The sequence below is a fragment of the Bombina bombina genome, chromosome 4 (assembly GCF_027579735.1).
Source record: "Bombina bombina isolate aBomBom1 chromosome 4, aBomBom1.pri, whole genome shotgun sequence".
In the NCBI taxonomy this organism is placed as follows: Eukaryota; Metazoa; Chordata; class Amphibia; order Anura; family Bombinatoridae; genus Bombina; species Bombina bombina.
The window spans coordinates 993,004,694-993,027,112 of NC_069502.1; the positions used below are offsets into that span (position 1 = coordinate 993,004,694).

Here is a 22,419-nt window from a genome sequence, read left to right on the forward strand (position 1 = left end):
CCGCAAACACCCCCGTTTGCAACTGATCAGCAAAATCTGGCGGCCACAGGGCCCCTCCCGCAGGAGGATTAGTAGTGCACTGGGGAGCTGCATGTGTAATCTGAGATGATTGTAGGCAATGCACCTCGCGGGACGGAGACCACTCAGAGGTGAATGGCTCAGTGGTACTGAACATCTTTTTAGATATCACTATTTTATCAAGGCATGTAGAATACAGTTAAACAGGCGGGTATACCGTAGTCTCTTTACAATAAACACAGGCATTAGATTTAAGCAAAGAGGGAGTACCTCTAACGCATCAGAGTCCTCCATAGCTCTCGCCTTTAATATGAACTACAGAAAAAAATAAATGGCACCTTTATACCCCAATGGCCGTGGCCCTCACCACCTCCTATGACCCAGGCCCACAGAGAAACCGTTTTGTCTCCTGCAATCGACGGTCAGGAAAAGGAAGAGAGAATTAGGCCACACTCAGTCACATGGAGTGCCATGCAGGACCACCCCTGCAGCCAAGCAAAAGCGCGCCAAACTAAACAGGCTGAGCAGTTGATCAAAATGAAAGACGAACCTGACTGTACACAATAAAGCAATCATGTATAAATCCCCCCCTGTTCAATAATCTCCTTCCAGAGATATTCACGCTTGATTCTATACAGATAAAAGGAGTCACACTGTGACCCTGTCTTCTTGCGTTGTACATGAATAAAAAATGAAACGATCTTACCAGAATCTATGCCGTGGAACAGGAACACGGCTTCTCAAGTTTGAAAGTGTTGTAGCTTGGCTCCTGACATGGACTTGAGTAGTAGAAAACAGGAAGTGAAACTTGTCAAAACTGATTGCTTAAGGAGCTGTTAATACGAGTCTGGATGGTTTCGCAGAAAGACTCTCCCTGCACCTCCAGACCCTAACATTCGTCAATGCTCTCACTGAGAGGCTGACAAGACTACTTAAAACTCCAGTCCCATTCCGAAGAGTACTACCATCCATAAGAGACTACTCCGAATTTTCCGACACTTCTCTGCCATCCTCCTGTGATGAAAGGCAAAGAATGACTGGGGGATGAGGGGAGTGGGGGAGAAATATAAGCCTTTGGCTTTGGCTGGGGTGTCTTTGCCTCCTCCTGGTGGCCAGGTTCTGTATTCCCACAAGTAATGAATGAAGCCGTGGACTCATATTAAGATGGAAATATATATATAATTGTATAATTATACCGTGGGGATACACAAACAATGATTTGCCCTGCTGGCAATACACATCTATAGCACAACTTATATTTTATTCAAGTTATGGGGGAGGGGGGAAAGTGTTTTCCAGCTGACAATCTTTCATTTATGCCTTGCATATATACAGCCTATTCATAAATTCATTCTTGATTTTCAGTGTACCAAAGAGAACAAGAAACTTAACAAAAATAAATTGAGATATAGGAAAAATGTTCCACTTCCTGTTTCTTATCCTCCCAGCCACCTCAAAGGAGGCAGGGATGAATAACCCAGTACTCACTTGTTCAGGTTGAGTGACAGGCATTGCTCTAGTGCAATCTTTAAAGGTCAGGAAACACAAAATTTTTCTTTAACGATTCAGATTGTTTTCCCAATTGTCTTCTATTATCTAATTTGTTTTGTTCTCTTGGTATCCCTTGTTGAAAAGCACATAGGTAAGATCAGGAGCTGCTGATTGGTGGCTGCACATTAAGGCTTCATGTTATTGGCTCACCCATGTGCATTGATGTTTCTTCAAAAAAGGATACCAAGAGAATGAAGAAAATTAGATAATAGAAGTAAACTGGAAAGTTGTTTAGAATTGTATTCTCTGTCTAAATAATGAAAGAAAAAATTAAATTTAATCAAGCAATGTTGCACCGCATTAAAACTCGTTCAATTGCAGCTTAATAAATTCTTCTGATATTCATATGATGGGACAGCTAAACAATAAATGGCTTTGTATGATAATTTATTTTTCAAGCGCATAAAACTAATGCAGTTAATAAAAGTTCAAACATTACCACATATTAGCATGACTCCTGCAGACAGAAAAAAAGAACCCTAAAAACGTAAATTATGACTTACCAGATAATTTCCTTTCCTTCGATACAGGGAGAGTCCACAGCTGCATTAATTGTGGCAATACAGAACCTGGCCACCAGGAGGAGGCAAAGACACCCTAGCCAAAGGCACAGGCGGGAGCTGTGGACTCTCCCTATATCAAAGGAAAGGAAATGATCTGGTAAGTCATAATTTATGTTATCCTTCTTAATACATAGAGAGTCCACAGCTGCATTCATTGCTTGTGGAAAACAATACCCAAGCTAGAGGACACTGAATGCTAACGGAAGGGTAAAAAAGAGAGGCGGCCCCTAATCTGAGGGCACCACAGCCTGCAAAGCCTTTCTCCGAAGGCTGCTTTGGTAGAAGCAAAAACATCAAACTTGTAAAATTTGGAAAAAGTATGTAAGAAGGACCAGGTAGCACGTCTTACAAACCATAGAGGCCTCATTCTTGAAGGCCCAAGAGGAATCCACTGCTCTCGTAGAATGAGCAGTAATCCTTGTGAGGAAGCTTAATACCCACTGACTCATATGCTAAGCGGATGATATACTCCTCAACCAAAAAGATAAGGAAGTCGAAGAGGCCCTCTGACCCCTACACTTCACAGAATAGATAACAAACAGAGAAGAAGTTTGTCTAAATTCCTTCGTAGCCTGAAGATAGAACTTCAAGGCACGAACCACATCCAGATTATGCAGTAAACGCTCTTTTGATGAAGAAGGATTAGGACATAAGGAAGGAACCACAATTTCTTGACTTATGTTGCGATTTGACACAACCTTAGGAAGAAATCCTAAATTAGTTTGTAGAACAGCCTTATAAGCATGGAACACCAGATAAGGAGGGTCGCATTGCAAGGCAGCAATCTCAGAGACACTGCGCGCAGTAGCAATAACTAGTAGAAAAAGAACCTTCCAAGACAAAAAAATTAATGTCAACCTCGTGCATAGGCTCAAACGGAGCCTGTTGCAAAACTTTAAGAACAAGATTTAAACTCCAAGGAGGAGCATTAGATCTTAACACCGGCCTGATCCTAGTCAGAACCTTAACAAAAGACTGTACATCCAGAAGCTCAGCGAGCCTCTTGTGCAGTAAAACAGAAAGGGCCGAAATCTGTCCCTTCAAGGAACTAGCAGAGAGGCCCTTCTCCAGTCCAACCTGGAGAAAAGAAGGAATCCTGCAACCTTTACTTTGTGCCAGGACAAACCACGCTCTTCACACCAGAATAAGTAGGTCCTCCACAACTTATGAAAGATGCGATGAGTAACAAGCTTTACGAGCTTGAATGAGAGTATCTATAAAACCATCTCTCGGCTAAGACTAAGCATTCAATCTTCACGCAGTCAGCCTTAGAGAATATAGATTTTGATGAATAAATGGGGCCTTGTTTCAGCAGATCCCTTCGACAAGGTAACCTCCAAGGAGGAGATGATGACATCCCCACTAGAACAGTGAACCATATCCTTCGCGGCAACGATGGAGCAATCAGTATCACTGAAGCCTGCTCCTGAAAGATTTGAGCCACTACTCAAGGAAGGAGTAGTAATGGCAGGAAAAGAGAAATTAGATTGAACCTCCAAGGCACCGCTAAAACATCTATTAGCTCCGTCTGAGGACCCCTGTACCTCGACCGATATCTGGGTAGCTAGGTAAAGAGACAGGACGCCATGAGATCCATCTCCGGCGTTCCCCACCTGTCAGAATGTGGATCGCTGACAGCGAACAGTTGTGGGTCTCCGCCCACCCCAGAATCCGAGATACTTCCCTCAATGCCAGGAAGCTTCTCGTTCCCCCCTGATGGTTGATGTAAGCCACTGAGGATATCTTGACTGATTGGAATCAGATAAATTGGGACGAACCCAGTAGGGGCCAAACCTTCAGAGCATTGAATATCGCCCGAAGGTCTAGAATGTTGAACGGGAGGAAGTTCCCCTCCTGCATCCACAGACATTGCGCCTTCTTGGCGCACCAAACAGCTCCTCATCCTGACAGATTTGCGTCCGTAGTCACAGTCACCTAGGATGGTCTTAAAAAAAGAGGTTCTCTCGACCGGTTGTCCAGAGAATCTGTTGAGACAGATCCAAATGATCGCAGTTCCACTGCCTCAGCATGCACAGTCGCAACGGCCTGAGGTGGAACCTGGCAAAGAGAACGATGTCCATGCTGGACACCATGAGACAAATTACCTCCATACACTGAGCCACAGATGGCTTTAAGGAGGTCTGGAGGGCAAGACATGTTGAAGCTAGTTTGCAACTTCTCTGGTCTGTTAGAAATATTTTCATCTATGGAATCTAATATCGTGCCCAGGAATTCCACCCTGGTGCTTGGAATAAGAGAACTCCTTTCTCTATTTATCTTCCCCAGAGGAGAGATTCCGAATGATCTTCCGCCAGACGAAACTATGGTGCTTGTACCAGAATGTCGTCCCAGAAGGGAGCTACTGCTACACCCCGGGTTCTGGCGACTGCTAGAAGAGCCCCTAGAACCTTCGTAAAATTCTTGGAGCAGTAGCTGGACCAAACGGAAGTGCAAAGAACTGGAAGTGCTGATCCAGGAACCTAAACCTGAGGAACTGGAAGTGTTCCCTGTGGATTGTAAGGTGAAGGAATGCCTCCTTCAGATCTATAGTGGTGAAAAACTGCCCTTCCCGAATTAAGGGAAGGATGGACCTTATTGTCTCCATCTTAACGAGGGGACATTTAGAAATTTGTTTAAGCACTTTAGGTCCAGAACTGGACGGAAAGATCCCTCCTTTCAGACCACGAAAATGTTTGAATAGTATCCCAAACCTCTTTCTATGATAGGCACTGGGACAATGACTCCAAAGGAGGACAGATCCCTTACACACTCCAGAAAGACTTCCCTCTTTCCTAGTCTTGAGGACAGGTTGAGAGGATGAATCTGCCCCTAAGTGGATAAGATTTGAAACCTATCTTGCAAACCAGAGCTATGACCTCCAGGACCCAAGGATCCTGCACGTCCCTGAACCAAGCCTCTGAAAGAGAGACAGACTGCCCCTACACTATCCAAAATAGGACCGAGGCAGACTTAGTCTCAGCAGGCTTCTTGCTCTGCTTGGATCTATTCAAGGACTAAGCCGGCTTGCTCTGGTTTAGCGGAGGCCTTTGACGCTGGGCTTTTAACAGAGCTCAAGGAACAAAAATACGAACTTTGTCCTTTAGAATTGTTCTCCTTATCTTACGGTATGAAGGCACCCTTGGCCCCTGAAACCGTGGACACAGTCAAACAAACTCTTTCCCTTAAAGAAGAGGGAAAGAGACTAGACTTAGAAGTTATATCTGTCAGAGCGCCTCACAGGCCTGAACAGAAAACCTGAAATCTTAGCCATAGGCTAATTAATCTGAGTAATAACAGCACAGATAAAAGAATTAGTAACCCAGAAGGCCATAATTCTTTCCTGAAAAATGTTGAGGAGACTGTCCACCTCAATTATTTTCGCAAAGGAGACACCCCAAAAGGTAGCCGCTCCAGCAACTGCGGCGACCAGCGCCGCCCGTAAAAGCAAACATCCCATAGGTTGAAAATCCTTTTTAACAGAGTTTCCATCCTTATATCCGGTGGCTCTATGAACGATGAACTATCCTCACACGGGCTAGCATTACGTGTGGCAAGCGTAAAATTAGCGCCAACCAAGTAGGGTTGGGAAAAAGAGAACCCACCCCCATAGAGAAAACCAGGATCTTTAAAAGGCAGGCGACAGGAAGAGAATCTAATCCTGTTCCACTCGTCCTTAATGATTGCCATAAAATTTAGGACCCAGAGGTTCGACTGGCAGCTCGGCCTTTGGAACCTCTAATCTAGTCAAAACCTCTTTTAGTAGAAAGCGTAAACGTTCTGTCCTAAATCTAAAAACTGGATCCTCCACAGGCGGAGGATTATAGGCAGCAGACTCCAACCCTAAAAGTTCATATTTTCAGAGAGAACCTCATCCTCGGATAATTGATCGGATATATCCAACAAAATACATGATGCCACCTGGGCAGGAGTGCAAGATTTAACCTTTTGCTTGCGCTTAGCAGTGCAAGGGAAAGCACTAATGGCTGCAGACACCGTCGTATGAAACTGCGCAGTAACGTCTGGAGAAAAAAGGCCCCCTCCAGACGGAGGATTAGTAGTGCAATGGGAAGCTGCATGTGTATACAAGATGCATGTAGGGTGTGCACCTCACTGGACGAGGACTCCTCAGAGGCGGGCGGCTCAGTGGAATCAAACATGTCAACCTTATAAAGGCATATGGAACATAATTGATAGTGCAAATATTCCAGAGCTCCCTCACAATATAAACAGGCATTACTCTTTGAAATAGACGGAGAACCCTCTAAGGAATCAGAATCTTCCATAGCTAAAAAGCAGCACCTTTATACCCCAAATGGCTGGGGCACCCACCACTTCCTATGATCCAGACAGAACAGAGATAAAAATCCTCTCCAGTAGTAACTCGGTCAAGAGAAAGGAAATGGAAGCCTCGACCATTCCGGTCACATGGTGCGCAATGCAGGACTGTCCCTGCTATGAGAAAAAGTGCGGCAAGCTTTTAAGCTGCGCAACCTTCAAAGTAAAAGTGAAACCTGTATGTTCCATCTCAGCCAACGAGCCCATAAACATCTTACACAAAAGCAGCATAAAATCAAATAAAGCATATATGATTTAACCCAACTGTTCATAATCCCCTCAGGAGATATTAACCCTTGATTCCATATAGATAAAAGAAGCCACACTGTGACCCTGTCTTCTAGCGTTTGCAATATGTGTAAAAAATGAAACAATCTTAAAGGAATCTATGCCGTGGAACAGTAACACGGTCCTTCAAGTTTTACAGATTGTAGCAGCGCTTCTGACATGGACTTGAGTGAAGAAAGCAGGCAGTGAAACTCGTCAACACTGATTGCTTAAGGAGCTGTTAATATGAGTCTGGATTGTTTTGCAGAAAGACTCTCCCTGCATCTCTAGACTCTAACTTTCGTCAATGCTCTCACTGAGAGGCTGACAAGACTACTTAAAACTTCAGTCCCATCTGGAAGGGCAGATACCCTTCCTAAGGAACTACTCCAAAATCTTCTGACACGTCTCTGCCAACCTCCTGTGACGAAAGGCAAAGAATGACTGGGGGATGATGGAAATGGGGGAGGTATTTAAGCCTTTGGCTGGGGTGTCTTTGCCTCCTCCTGGTGGCCAGGTTCTGTGTTCCCAAAAGTAATGAATGCAGCTGTGGATTTGCTTACGACTTTAAAGTAATATCTGCATAAAAGTTTAAAGTTGGGCACCAGCAGTTACACTAAGTTGCTTTATCAAGAATGATATGAAAAATAAAGAATGATAGCATGTGTAGCAAAAAGGTAATACTTTTTTTTAACACTCATACATGTATACTTTTTAAATAACAGAAAAATAACAGTATAGGTCTTTGATTTATATTCTTAATACCGTTGATTCTCTTCTTATTCTTCTGTTAGGCTTGCCCAATGCTTCAATTATTTCTAGCGCATAGAGGAGTTTATGAGCACTTTTTATCCGTAGAAGATCTTTCCAGCCAGGTATATCATTTCCCTAAAAGCAAAGAGGTGGAAAAGGCATACTTAGAAAAAATGTTTTAAAATATTCCTTAAAAACCATTCAATAAAAAGATTAATTTATACTTGGAATAGAAAAAAATTCCACAGTATATAATCTTGAATGTATTCAAATAGGTACAAAATATAGGTGCTCCCTTTTCACGATAGTATATATATGTATGTATACAAGTCTGTGATATGCTGATGTCTGTCATATGATATTAGGGATAGAAAAAGGAAACTCTATGAAGAGGAAAGCAGTTGGACATATTGTGACAGATTCATAGAGGCTTAGGAGTTTGCTCAGTGGATCTCACTGTGAAGGACAGTTCAGGTTGAAAATTAATATCGCTTCACCTATATTTTCTACAGATTTTGTTTCATGGGTGTTTCTGCCTTTAACATCTAAAGTTGCATAAGCATTAAAGGAATATGAAACCCAGTTACTTCTATTATCTGTTTTTCTTAGTTCTCTTGGTTTATTGTGTTTAAAAGCAGGTGGCCCATTTCTGGAGAAGTTTTGCAAGAATGTAATCCATTTGCAAGAGAACTAGATGGCCTACCTACTTATCTCTTCAACACAGAAAATCAATGGCAATTTTAAAATATAAGTAAACTGGAAACATTTTTAAAATGGCATGCTCTATCTGAATCACAAAATAAATCTTTTGGGTTTCAAATCTCTTTTAGTGTCCAATACATAAAATAACACACATAAGAGCAGATTGCTAAGAGGTTAAAGCAATTAAAACCGCAACATCTTCAGAAATATGTTTGAAACATTGCAAATGTAAATGTTTTTAAGTATAAAATATTTGCACAACTGTTATTTATTAACTGCTACAAAAGAAGGGGTGGCTGTGTGTGTTCCGGATGGCGTTCTCAACATTTTTCCCCTCCACTAATGCCAAGCATTGAGAATTCCTAAAGACACTATCACCCTTGTGAAGTATATGGTCTTAGCACTTGTGTAACTATATATAAGCTAACATGGTTGTCTTAATTTCTTTTCATCATTTTTGTTTAAATTTTCTTTTTTGCAAATGTCGGAGTGGACTGTTTTATAATAGGTGTTTCACCCATTTTAGTAAGTTTGCTCCTTAAAGTTTTGAATTTTTTTTTTTTTTTTTACAATGCTGGTATTTTTACATTTACCAGGAGGCAAATAATGAAGAGTTACTCACAACTTGGATGTGATGGGGGCTGGCACAAATGTATTTGGAGTGCATGATTTTTTTATTTGAAAAGTTAGTGGGGGTTTTCTGGCCGCAAAATATTTGTTTAATTGAATCTGACTGTTCCTGCTAGCCAACCATTATCAAATTGGACTAACTAAAAAGAAATCTCTCAAAAGACAATTCACAGACCACAAAATCCCTAGTTTGATTCTTTCATCCATCAGAGGGCTAACCATGATAGGTCACACTGTTGGTTTTTTAACTCCATATATGTAGAAATAGAATACATTTCTTCATATTCATTTTCACTATTTACCATTGAAGATGGAAGAATGTTGCTTAAACGCATACAGCTTTTTTTTTTTTTGCTTAATAAATAAATCTTAATTTGTGCTACAATTTTAGCCTATTCAAATATCACCGTACTTACAAATTATATTACAGTAGAGCTTCTGCCATATGTGTATTTTCATATCTTATGTGTGACTGAGGAGAATGATTGGTTTCTTGGGGTTACAGAGATTAGCTGTTCTAACGTATATTGCCCTGTGAGCGGACACTGACATTTTTAGAATCATCTATGCTTAAAATACTTCAGAATGTTTTCTTTATTGTTTACAAGAATATACGTAACAGGACTAAGGTCCAGATGAACTAAAGCTCTCCGCTATGGTGAGATTATCTAAAGAGTCTAGTCAGCACTGTAAGGTTTTCCAGAGAATTGTAGATAGTGATATATTAGCTTGAGAGCTATTTATCTACCTATACAGAGTTCTGGATATGAAGGATAGAAACCTACTTTACAATATGATGCTCAAAAAAGCCCCCAAAGATTTTGTGATTTCTCTCTATGCCAAGAAGGTTTCAATTACCAAGGAGAAGTATGATTTTAAGTACAAACATCACATAGTAATGACTCACCTGCTCATCTGAAACATTCTGGAATGCTTGCAGCATATTTGGGCAAGTAGGAAGAAGCATCAGTAACTCCCACACACGTCTGGACAAATTTTCAGCATGAAGGTGGAGTTCTTCACATTTAGCACTCTTATAAAAAGGAAAAAAAAAAGAAAATGTGCTACTTAAGAAAAGAATGTACAGCTGATTCTCTGGTTTTGATTTAGCAACAACTAAAAAAAAGCCACTGAAAACCTCAAAGGAAATACATAGGTATCAGTAAAACTTTCTCGTGGACACCTGCTATTTCCACAGTACATGGGTACTTAAAACCTCTCCTCTATAGCACAAGAGCTCCATCTGGCTTCCCTTTAAATACCAAATCTATTATCTGCTCATGAGCTATTTTAGCTGCAAACAACACTATTAGAAATCAAGTGTATTGTCAAAACTGTTTGAAATGTGTTTACCCACTATTTAAAATGACACAAAGTGCCAAAAAAAGCAAGTATATATTGCCACACATTCCACTCATCGTCAGGCATATTTTGTTGCAAGAAACACTGGGCACTTGTATTTCTCAAATCTCCACCAGTGAATTGATAGCAAACTGTGTGAAACAGCTACTCAAAGAACTAAGGGTACCTGTCACACTCAAACTAATTATTGCCAAAACACTCTACAAAAGTTACTCATGTCCTTGGCGACAAACTCCATTGAAAGCAATAATGCAAAAAAAAAAGGGAAAGAAAGAATCTGCAAAAATGTATTTAAGCAAGCAGCAACAGCCATTACATATACACACCATAAAGATAAAGCAATTTCACATATTTGTTAAACATATCTTGATAACAAATCTGATTAAATAACAAAATCCAGATTTTGCTGTGGTTTAGAAACAAAAATACATCTGTATGTTTTTTTTTAATGCAAATATATACTGTACAAGCTATCGTTTGATTTCTGCATGTAAAGCTGATATTCCTATTAGAGTGAAATATGCATCCACTCAATTAAATTACGGGATATGTAATTCTGTAGCATTTCTTTTTTTAAATAAGCATGAAAATAATTGGATAGCTTGAAGTATTGGTGCTAATTGTAAACAAATATGCTTAAAAATATACAGCATATCTTATTTAATCTATCTGAAAGTGCAATGCTTGTTAAAAACTTTGCAGCAATGCAAATGGTGACCATAAGAACAAACAGCTGCTAAGATTATTTTCCTCTCACTTGTAACATTATCATTTAGTATTTTTAGGATAATAAAATAGTAATATGAGCAATGCAAAGTTTTTACAAAATACAATAATTTACGGATGCTTTTTCCATATTTCCCAATGCCTGTGGAGAAAAATACAATATTTGACCTTAAAAAACATAATTTATGTAAGAACTTACCTGATAAATTCATTTCTTTCATATTGGCAAAAGTCCATGAGCTAGTGACGTATGGGATATACAATCCTTCCAGGAGGGGCAAAGTTTCCCAAACCTCAAAATGCCTATATATACACCCCTCAACACAACCAAAATTCAGTTTAACGAATAGCCAAGTAGTGGGGTGATTAAGAAAGGAGTAAAAAGCATCAAAGGAATTTGGCAATAATTGTGCTTTAGACAAAAAAATCATAACCACCATAAAAAGGGTGGGCCTCATGGACTCTTGCCAATATGAAAGAAATTAATTTATCAGGTATGTTCTTACATAAATTGTGTTTTCTTTCATGTAATTGGTAAGAGTCCATGAGCTAGTGACGTATGGGATAGCAATACCCAAGATGTGAAACTCTACGCAAGAGTCACTAGAGAGGGAGGGATAAAATAAAAACAGACATTTTTCGCTGAAAAAAATTAATCCACAACCCAAAAACATAATTTATGCTTACCTGATAAATTTATTTCTCTTGTAGTGTGCTCAGTCCACGGGTCATCCATTACTTATGGGATATATATTCTCCTTCCCAACAGGAAGTTGCAAGAGGATCACCCAAGCAGAGCTGCTATATAGCTCCTCCCCTCACATGTCATATCCAGTCATTCGACCGAAACAAGACGAGAAAGGAGAAACTATAGGGTACAGTGGTGACTGGAGTTATAATTTAAAATTTAGAACCTGTCTCAAAAAGACAGGGCGGGCCGTGGACTGAACACACTACAAGAGAAATAAATTTATCAGGTAAGCATAAAACAGAATTTATGTTTACCTGATAAATTACTTTCTCCAACGGTGTGTCCGGTCCACGGCGTCATCCTTACTTGTGGGATATTCTCTTCCCCAACAGGAAATGGCAAAGAGCCCAGCAAAGCTGGTCACATGATCCCTCCTAGGCTCCGCCTTCCCCAGTCATTCGACCGACGTAAAGGAGGAATATTTGCATAGGAGAAACCATATGATACCGTGGTGACTGTAGTTAAAGAAAATAAATTATCAGACCTGATTAAAAAACCAGGGCGGGCCGTGGACCGGACACACCGTTGGAGAAAGTAATTTATCAGGTAAACATAAATTCTGTTTTCTCCAACATAGGTGTGTCCGGTCCACGGCGTCATCCTTACTTGTGGGAACCAATACCAAAGCTTTAGGACACGGATGAAGGGAGGGAGCAAATCAGGTCACCTAGATGGAAGGCACCACGGCTTCCAAAACCTTTCTCCCAAAAATAGCCTCAGAAGAAGCAAAAGTATCAAATTTGTAAAATTTAGTAAAAGTGTGCAGTGAAGACCAAGTCGCTGCCTTACATATCTGATCAACAGAAGCCTCGTTCTTGAAGGCCCATGTGGAAGCCACAGCCCTAGTGGAATGAGCTGTGATTCTTTCAGGAGGCTGCCGTCCGGCAGTCTCGTAAGCCAATCTGATGATGCTTTTAAGCCAAAAAGAGAGAGAGGTAGAAGTTGCTTTTTGACCTCTCCTTTTACCAGAATAAACGACAAACAAGGAAGAAGTTTGTCTAAAATCCTTTGTAGCATCTAAATAGAATTTTAGAGCACGAACCACATCCAAATTGTGCAACAAACGTTCCTTCTTTGAAACTGGATTCGGACACAAAGAAGGCACGACTATCTCCTGGTTAATGTTTTTGTTAGAAACAACTTTCGGAAGAAAACCAGGTTTAGTACGCAAAACCACCTTATCTGCATGGAACACCAGATAAGGAGGAGAACACTGCAGAGCAGATAATTCTGAAACTCTTCTAGCAGAAGAAATTGCAACCAAAAACAAAACTTTCCAAGATAATAACTTAATATCAACGGAATGTAAGGGTTCAAACGGAGCCCCCTGAAGAACTGAAAGAACTAAATTGAGACTCCAAGGAGGAGTCAAAGGTTTGTAAACAGGCTTGATTCTAACCAGAGCCTGAACAAAGGCTTGAACATCTGGCACAGCTGCCAGCTTTTTGTGAAGTAACACAGACAAGGCAGAAATCTGTCCCTTCAAAGAACTTGCAGATAATCCTTTCTCCAAACCTTCTTGAAGAAAGGATAGAATCTTAGGAATTTTTATCTTGTCCCAAGGGAATCCTTTAGATTCACACCAACAGATATATTTTTTCCATATTTTGTGGTAGATTTTTCTAGTTACAGGCTTTCTGGCCTGAACAAGAGTATCAATGACAGAATCTGAGAACCCTCGCTTTGATAAGATAAAGCGTTCAATCTCCAAGCAGTCAGTTGGAGTGAGACCAGATTCAGATGTTCGAACGGACCTTGAACAAGAAGGTCCCGTCTCAAAGGTAGCTTCCATGGTGGAGCCGATGACATATTCACCAGGTCTGCATACCAAGTCCTGCGTGGCCACGCAGGAGCTATCAAGATCACCGATGCCCTCTCCTGATTGATCCTGGCTACCAGCCTGGGGATAAGAGGAAACGGTGGGAATACAGAAGCTAGTTTGAAGGTCCAAGGTGCTACTAGTGCATCTACTAGAGTCGCCTTGGGATCCCTGGATCTGGACCCGTAGCAAGGAACCTTGAAGTTCTGACGAGAGGCCATCAGATCCATGTCTGGAATGCCCCACAATTGAGTAATTTGGGCAAAGATTTCCGGATGGAGTTCCCACTCCCCCGGATGAAATGTCTGACGACTCAGAAAATCCGCTTCCCAATTTTCCACTCCTGGGATGTGGATTGCAGACAAGTGGCAGGAGTGAGTCTCCGCCCATTGAATGATTTTGGTCACTTCTTCCATCGCCAGGGAACTCCTTGTTCCCCCCTGATGGTTGATGTACGCAACAGTCGTCAAGTTGTCTGATTGAAACCGTATGAATTTGGCCTTTGCTAGCTGAGGCCAAGCCTTGAGAGCATTGAATATCGCTCTCAGTTCCAGAATATTTATCGGGAGAAGAGATTCTTCCCGAGACCAAAGACCCTGAGCTTTCAGGGGTCCCCAGACCGCGCCCCAGCCCAACAGACTGGCGTCGGTCGTGACAATGACCCACTCTGGTCTGCGGAAGCTCATCCCCTGTGACAGGTTGTCCAGGGACAGCCACCAACGGAGTGAATCTCTGGTCCTCTGATCTACTTGTATCGTCGGAGACAAGTCTGTATAATCCCCATTCCACTGACTGAGCATGCACAGTTGTAATGGTCTTAGATGAATTCGCGCAAAAGGAACTATGTCCATTGCCGCTACCATCAAACCTATTACTTCCATGCACTGCGCTATGGAAGGAAGAGGAACAGAATGAAGTATTTGACAAGAGTTTAGCAGTTTTGATTTTCTGGCCTCTGTCAGAAAAATCCTCATTTCTAAGGAGTCTATTATTGTTCCCAAGAAGGGAACCCTTGTTGACGGAGATAGAGAACTTTTTTCTACGTTCACTTTCCACCCGTGAGATCTTAGAAAGGCCAGGACAATGTCCGTGTGAGCCTTTGCTTGTGGAAGGGACGACGCTTGAATCAGAATGTCGTCCAAGTAAGGTACTACTGCAATGCCCCTTGGTCTTAGCACCGCTAGAAGGGACCCTAGTACCTTTGTGAAAATTCTTGGAGCAGTGGCTAAACCGAACGGAAGTGCCACAAACTGGTAATGCTTGTCCAGAAATGCGAACCTTAGGAACCGATGATGTTCCTAGTGGATAGGAATATGTAGATACGCATCCTTTAAATCCACCGTGGTCATGAATTGACCTTCCTGGATGGAAGGAAGAATTGTTCGAATGGTTTCCATTTTGAACGATGGAACCTTGAGAAACTTGTTTAGGATCTTGAGATCTAAGATTGGTCTGAATGTTCCCTCTTTTTTGGGAACTACGAACAGATTGGAGTAGAACCCCATCCCTTGTTCTCCTAATGGAACAGGATGAATCACTCCCATTTTTAACAGGTCTTCTACACAATGTAAGAATGCCTGTTTCTTTATGTGGTCTGAAGATAATTGAGACCTGTGGAACCTCCCCCTTGGGGGAAGCCCCTTGAATTCCAGAAGATAACCTTGGGAGACTATTTCTAGCGCCCAAGGATCCAGAACATCTCTTGCCCAAGCCTGAGCGAAGAGAGAGAGTCTGCCCCCCACCAGATCCGGTCCCGGATCGGGGGCCAACATCTCATGCTGTCTTGGTAGCAGTGGCAGGTTTCTTGGCCTGCTTACCTTTGTTCCAGCCTTGCATTGGCCTCCAGGCTGGCTTGGCTTGAGAAGTATTACCCTCTTGCTTAGAGGACGTAGCACTTGGGGCTGGTCCGTTTCTGCGAAAGGGACGAAAATTAGGTTTATTTTTGGCCTTGAAAGACCTATCCTGAGGAAGGGCGTGGCCCTTGCCCCCAGTGATATCAGAAATAATCTCTTTCAAGTCAGGGCCAAACAGCGTTTTCCCCTTGAAAGGAATGTTAAGCAATTTGTTCTTGGAAGACGCATCCGCTGACCAAGATTTTAGCCAAAGCGCTCTGCGCGCCACAATAGCAAACCCAGAATTTTTCGCCGCTAATCTAGCCAATTGCAAAGTGGCGTCTAGGGTGAAAGAGTTAGCCAATTTGAGAGCATGAATTCTGTCCAAAATCTCCTCATAAGAAGAATCTTTATTGAGCGCCTTTTCTAGTTCATCGAACCAGAAACACGCTGCTGTAGTGACAGGAACAATGCATGAAATTGGTTGTAGAAGGTAACCTTGCTGAACAAACATCTTTTTAAGCAAACCCTCTAATTTTTTATCCATAGGATCTTTGAAAGCACAACTATCTTCTATGGGTATAGTGGTGCGTTTGTTTAGAGTAGAAACCGCCCCCTCGACCTTGGGGACTGTCTGCCATAAGTCCTTTCTGGGGTCGACCATAGGAAACAATTTCTTAAATATAGGGGGAGGGACGAAAGGTATGCCGGGCCTTTCCCATTCTTTGTTTACAATGTCCGCCACCCGCTTGGGTATAGGAAAAGCTTCGGGGGGCCCCGGGACCTCTAGGAACTTGTCCATCTTACATAATTTCTCTGGAATGACCAAATTCTCACAATCATCCAGAGTAGATAACACCTCCTTAAGCAGGGCGCGGAGATGTTCCAATTTAAATTTGAATGTAATCACATCAGGTTCAGCTTGTTGAGAAATTTTCCCTGAATCTGAAATTTCTCCCTCAGACAAAACCTCCCTGGCCCCCTCAGACTGGTGTAGGGGCACTTCAGAACCAATATCATCAGCGTCCTCATGCTCTTCAGTATTTTCTAAAACAGAGCAGTCGCGCTTTCGCTGATAAGTGGGCATTTTGGCTAAAATGTTTTTGATAGAATTATCCATTACAGCCGTTAATTGTTGCATAGTAAGGAGTATTGGCGCACTAGATGTACTAGGGGCCTCCTGTGTGGGCAAGACTGGTGTAGACGAAGGAGGGGATGATGCCGTACCATGCTTACTCCCCTCACTTGAGGAATCATCTTGGGCATCATTTTCTCTAAATTTTGTGTCACATAAATCACATCTATTTAAATGAGAAGGAACCTTGGCTTCCCCACATACAGAACACAGTCTATCTGGTAGTTCAGACATGTTAAACAGGCATAAACTTGATAACAAAGTACAAAAAACGTTTTAAAATAAAACCGTTACTGTCACTTTAAATTTTAAACTGAACACACTTTATTACTGCAAATGTGAAAAAGTATGAAGGAATTGTTCAAAATTCACCAAAATTTCACCACAGTGTCTTAAAGCCTTAAAAGTATTGCACACCAAATTTGAAAGCTTTAACTCTTAAAATAACGGAACCGGAGCCGTTTTTATATTTAACCCCTTTACAGTCCCTGGTATCTGCTTTGCTGAGACCCAACCAAGCCCAAAGGGGAATACGATACCAAATGACGCCTTCAGAAAGTCTTTTCTATGTATCAGAGCTCCTCACACATGCATCTGCATGTCATGCTTCCCAAAAACAAGTGCGCAATAGAGGCGCGAAAATGAGGCTCTGCCTATGATTAGGGAAAGCCCCTAGAGAATAAGGTGTCCAATACAGTGCCTGCCGGTTATTTTACATAATTCCCAAGAATAAAATAATTCCTCAAAGCTATGAAGTATTAAAATATGCTTATATATCAATCGTTTTAGCCCATAAAATGTCTACAGTCTTAAAAGCCCTTGTGAAGCCCTTTTTTTCTTATGTAATAAAAATGGCTTACCGGATCCCATAGGGAAAATGACAGCTTCCAGCATTACATTGTCTTGTTAGAAATGTGTCATACCTCAAGCAGCAAAAGTCTGCTCACTGTTTCCCCCAACTGAAGTTAATTCCTCTCAACAGTCCTGTGTGGAAACAGCCATCGATTTTAGTAACGGTTGCTAAAATCATTTTCCTCTTACAAACAGAAATCTTCATCACCTTTCTGTTTCAGAGTAAATAGTACATACCAGCACTATTTTAAAATAACAAACTCTTGATTGAATAATAAAAACTACAGTTAAACACCAAAAAACTCTAAGCCATCTCCGTGGAGATGTTGCCTGTACAACGGCAAAGAGAATGACTGGGGAAGGCGGAGCCTAGGAGGGATCATGTGACCAGCTTTGCTGGGCTCTTTGCCATTTCCTGTTGGGGAAGAGAATATCCCACAAGTAAGGATGACGCCGTGGACCGGACACACCTATGTTGGAGAAATTATGTTTTCTCTTGTTAAGTGTGTTCAGTCGACGGGTCATCCTTTACTTATGGGATACCAATACCAAAGCTAAAGTACACGGATGAAGGGAGGGACAAGGCAGAAACATTAAACAGAAGGAACCACTGCCTGTAGAACCTTTCTCCCAAAAACAGCCTCCGAAGAAGCAAAAGTGTCAAATTTGTAAAATTTGGAAAAAGTATGAAGTGAAGACCAAGTTGCAGCCTTGCAAATCTGTTCAACAGAGGCCTCATTTTTAAAAGGCCCAAGTGGAAGCCACAGCTCTAGTGGAATGAGCTGTAATTCTTTCAGGAGGCTGCTGTCCAGCAGTCTCATAGGCTAAACGTATTATGCTACGAAGCCAAAAAGAGAGAGAGGTAGCCGAAGCCTTTTGACCTCTCCTCTGTCCAGAGTAAACGATAAACAGGGAAGAAGTTTGTCGAAAATCTTTAGTTGCCTGTAAGTAGAACTTCAGGGCACGGACCACGTCTAGATTATGCAAAAGACGTTCCTTCTTTGAAGAAGGATTAGGACACAATGATGGAACAACAATCTCTTGATTGATATTCCTGTTTGAAACAACCTTAAGCAAAAACCCAGGTTTAGTACGCAGGACTACCTTGTCTGAATGAAAGATCAGATAAGGAGAATCACAATGTAAGGCAGATAACTCCGAGACTCTTCGAGCCGAGGAAATAGCCATCAAAAACAGAACTTTCCAAGATAAAAGCTTAATATCAATGGAATGAAGGGGTTCAAACGGAACACCCTGAAGAACTTTAAGAACCAAGTTTAAGCTCCACGGAGGAGCAACAGCCTTAAACACAGGCTTAATCCTAGCCAAAGCCTGACAAAAAGCCTGGACGTCTGGATTCCCTGCCAGACGCTTGTGTAAAAGAATAGACAGAGCAGAAATCTGTCCTTTAGTGAACTAGCGGATAAGCCCTTTTCTAAACCCTCTTGTAGAAAAGCCAATATCCTAGGAATCCTAACCTTACTCCATGAGTAACTCTTGGATTCACACCAATATAAATATTTACGCCATATCTTATGGTAAATTTTTCTGGTAACAGGTTTCCGAGCCTGTATCAATGTATCAATAACCGAATCCGAAAACCCACGCTTTGATAGAATCAAGCGTTCAATCTCCAAGCAGTCAGCCTCAGAGAAATTTGGTTTGGATGGTTGAAAGGACCCTGAATTAGAAGGTCCTGCCTCAGAGGTAGAGACCATGGTGGACAGGACGAAATGTCCACTAGGTCTGCATACCTGGTCCTGCGTGGCCACGCAGGCGCTATCAGAATCACCGATGCTCTCTCCTGTTTGATCCTGGCAATCAGTCGAGGTAGCAACGGAAAAGGTGGAAACACATAAGCTATGTTGAAAACCCAAGGGGCTACAAGTGCATCTACCAGCACCGCTCCTGGGTCCCTGGACCTGGATCCGTAACGAGGAAGCTTGGCGTTCTGGCGAAATGCCATAAGATCCAGATCCGGATTGCCCCAACGACAAATCAGTTGAGCAAATACCTCCGGGTGTAGTTCCCACTCCCCCGAATGAAAAGTCTGGCGACTTAGAAAATCCGCTTCCCAGTTCTCCACACCTGGGATGTAGATCGCTGACAGGTGGCAAGAGTGTGACTCTGCCCAGCGAATTATCTTCAAGACTTCCAACATCGCTAGGGAACTCCTGGTTCCCCCTTGATGATTGATGTAAGCCACAGTCGTGATGTTGTCCGACTGAAACCTGATGAACCTCAGTGTTGCTAACTGAGGCCAAGCTAGAAGAGCATTGAATATTGCTCTTAATTCTAGAATGTTGATTGGTAGGAGTTTCTCCTCCTGAGTCCATAATCCCTGAGCTTTCAGGGAGTTCCAGACTGCGCCCCAGCCTAGAAGGCTGGCGTCTGTTGTTACAATCGTCCAAACTGTCAATACTGGCAGCAACAATCTTTTCAATTATCAAATTGATGTTAATAGCACAAACACCCTGACATACAGTTGCTTATTACAAGTTCTTTCTACACTTACCAGAATAAAATTAATTTGTGTGCCATCACTAATAAAGACCTTTTCATAGTGTGATTCAAACGTTCACATAACCCCAGTAGTGGCCAGACAATTTATTGGTATAATAGTATATGTAACGGGCCAAGTTAAAAGAAATAGACTTACAAGGCACATCATCACAAAAATAATTGATAGAAATGGTACTCATATTTTCAAGTATCAACATATAGCTAAAGATACTGATATTCACCTGATTTCAACAGGACAGTGTGATACAAACTGATCACTGTATCACATTTGAGAGGAGCCTTTTTGTGTACCGAGTACCACTCGGACACAATTTTAAAATTGTTTGTCTTTTCTTATATTCATTAGTGGAAATCTCCACTCTCTTTTTAAATGATTATTGACATAAAAGTTAAGTTTTAATAATACACACGACACACCACACAATCAATATAGCAATGGTTTTTGCCCCGCCAAGTGTGCCCAATATGCTTCACTTTCTCTATCCCTCTTCTCAGTAATAATTCTATATTATTTGGCATAAGGCACTACCTACAGGAAACACCCAGGTTTGGTTTCTATAGGTTCAAGGGCTCAAACCCCCAGTCCCCCCCTCTCTCCCTAGAGGTCATAGGGAATCTATAACCGACTCAAATAATCCGCCTCCCAGTTGTCTACTCCTGGGATGTGAATTGCAGATAGATGGCAGGAGTGATCCTCTGCCCATTTGATGATCTTGGATACCTCTCTCATCGCCAAGGAACTCTTTGTTCCTCCCTGATGATTGATGTAAGCTACAGTCGTCATGTTGTCCGACTGAAATCTTATGAATCCGGCCTTCGCTAGTTGAGGCCAAGCCCGGAGCGCATTGAATATCGCTCTCAGTTCCAGGATGTTTATCGGGAGAAGAGACTCTTCCCGAGACCATAGACCCTGAGCTTTCAGGGAGTCCCAGACCGTGCCCCAGCCTAATAGACTGGCGTCGGTCGTGACAATGACCCACTCTGGTCTGCGGAAACTCATTCCCTGAGACAGGTGATCCTGAGTCAACCACCAACGGAGTGAGTCTCTGGTTAACTGGTCTACTTGAATCTGGGGAGACAAGTCTGCATAATCCCCATTCCACTGTCTGAGCATGCACAGTTGCAATGGTCTTAGATGAATTCGAGCAAAAGGAACCACGTCCATTGCTGCAACCATTAAACCTATTACTTCCATGCTCTGAGCTATGGAAGGCTAAGGAATAGATTGAAGAACTTAACAAGCCTTTAGAAGCTTTAATTTTCTGACCTCTGTCAGAAAAATCTTCATTTCTACAGAATCTATTATTGTTCCCAGAAAAGGAACTCTTGTAGACGGGGACAGGGAACTCTTTTCCATGTTCACCTTCCATCCGTGAGACCTGAGAAAAGCTAATACAATGTCTGTATGAGCCCTTGATCTGGAAAGGGACGATGCTTGGATTAGGATGTCGTCTAGGTAAGGTGCCACTGCAATGCCCCTCGGTCTTAGAACCGCTAGAAGGGACCCTAGCACCTTTGTGAAAATTCTGGGAGCAGTGGCTAAACCGAACGGAAGAGCCACGAACTGGTAATGTTTGTCCAGAAAGGCGAACCTTAGGAACTGATGATGATCTTTGTGGATAGGAATATGTAGGTACGCATCCTTTAAATCCACGGTAGTCATGTATTGACCCTCCTGGATTGTTGGTAAAATCGTTTGAATGGTTTCCATTTTGAACGATGGAACTCTGAGGAATTTGTTTAGAATTTTTAAATCCAGAATTGGTCTGAAAGTTCCCTCTTTTTTGGGAACTACGAACAGGTTTGAGTAAAACCCCTGACCTTGTTCCACTGTTGGAACTGGGTGTATCACTCCCATCTTTAATAGATCTCCTACGCAATGTAAGAATGCCTGTCTCTTTATCTGGTCTGAAGATAAGCGAGACATGTGGAACCTTCCCCTTGGAGGAAGTTCCTTGAATTCTAGAAGATAACCCTGAGAGACTATTTCTAGTGCCCAGGGATCCTGAACATCTCTTGCCCAAGCCTGAGCAAAGAGAGAAAGTCTGCCCCCTACTAGATCCGGTCCCGGATCGGGGGCTACCCCTTCATGCTGTCTTGGTAGCAGCAGCAGGCTTCTTGGCCTGTTTACCCTTGTTCCAGCCTTGCATTGGTTTCCATGCTGGCTTAGCCTGGGAAGCGTTACCCTTTTGTCTAGAGGCTGCAGAGTTAGGAGACAGTGCGTTCCTGAAGTTGCGAAAGGAACGAAAATTAGATTTGTTCTTAGCCTTGAAAGGCCTATCCTGTGGGAGGGCATGGCCCTTTCCCCCAGTGATGTCTGAAATATTCTCCTTCAATTCTGGCCCAAAAAGGGTCTTACCTTTGAAAGGAATATTAAGCAATTTTGTCTTGGATGACACATCCGCCGACCAAGATTTTAGCCAAAGCGCTCTGCGCGCCACAATTGCAAAACCTGAATTTTTCGCCGCTAATTTCGCCAGTTGCAAAGCGGCATCTAAAATAAAGGAATTAGCCATCTTTAGTGCGTGAATTCTGTCCATGACTTCCTCATATGGAGTCTCCTTATTGAGCGAATTTTCTAGTTCCTCGAACCAAAAAGA

General features: G+C 42.1%; 1 protein-coding gene across 3 annotated transcripts in view; it reads right to left on the bottom strand.

Annotated features, from left to right (window-relative positions):
- Window positions 1-22,419, bottom strand: part of USP34 (ubiquitin specific peptidase 34) — a 1,226,195-nt gene that overhangs the window by 539,220 nt on the left and 664,556 nt on the right. For all 3 annotated transcript variants that reach the window (XM_053712051.1, XM_053712050.1, XM_053712048.1), the window contains 2 exons: window positions 9,727-9,852; window positions 7,500-7,622 (listed from right to left, as the gene is read on the bottom strand). In XM_053712051.1, coding sequence (XP_053568026.1) covers window positions 7,500-7,622; window positions 9,727-9,852 — 249 coding nt within the window. The remainder of the gene's footprint in view (window positions 1-7,499; window positions 7,623-9,726; window positions 9,853-22,419) is intronic.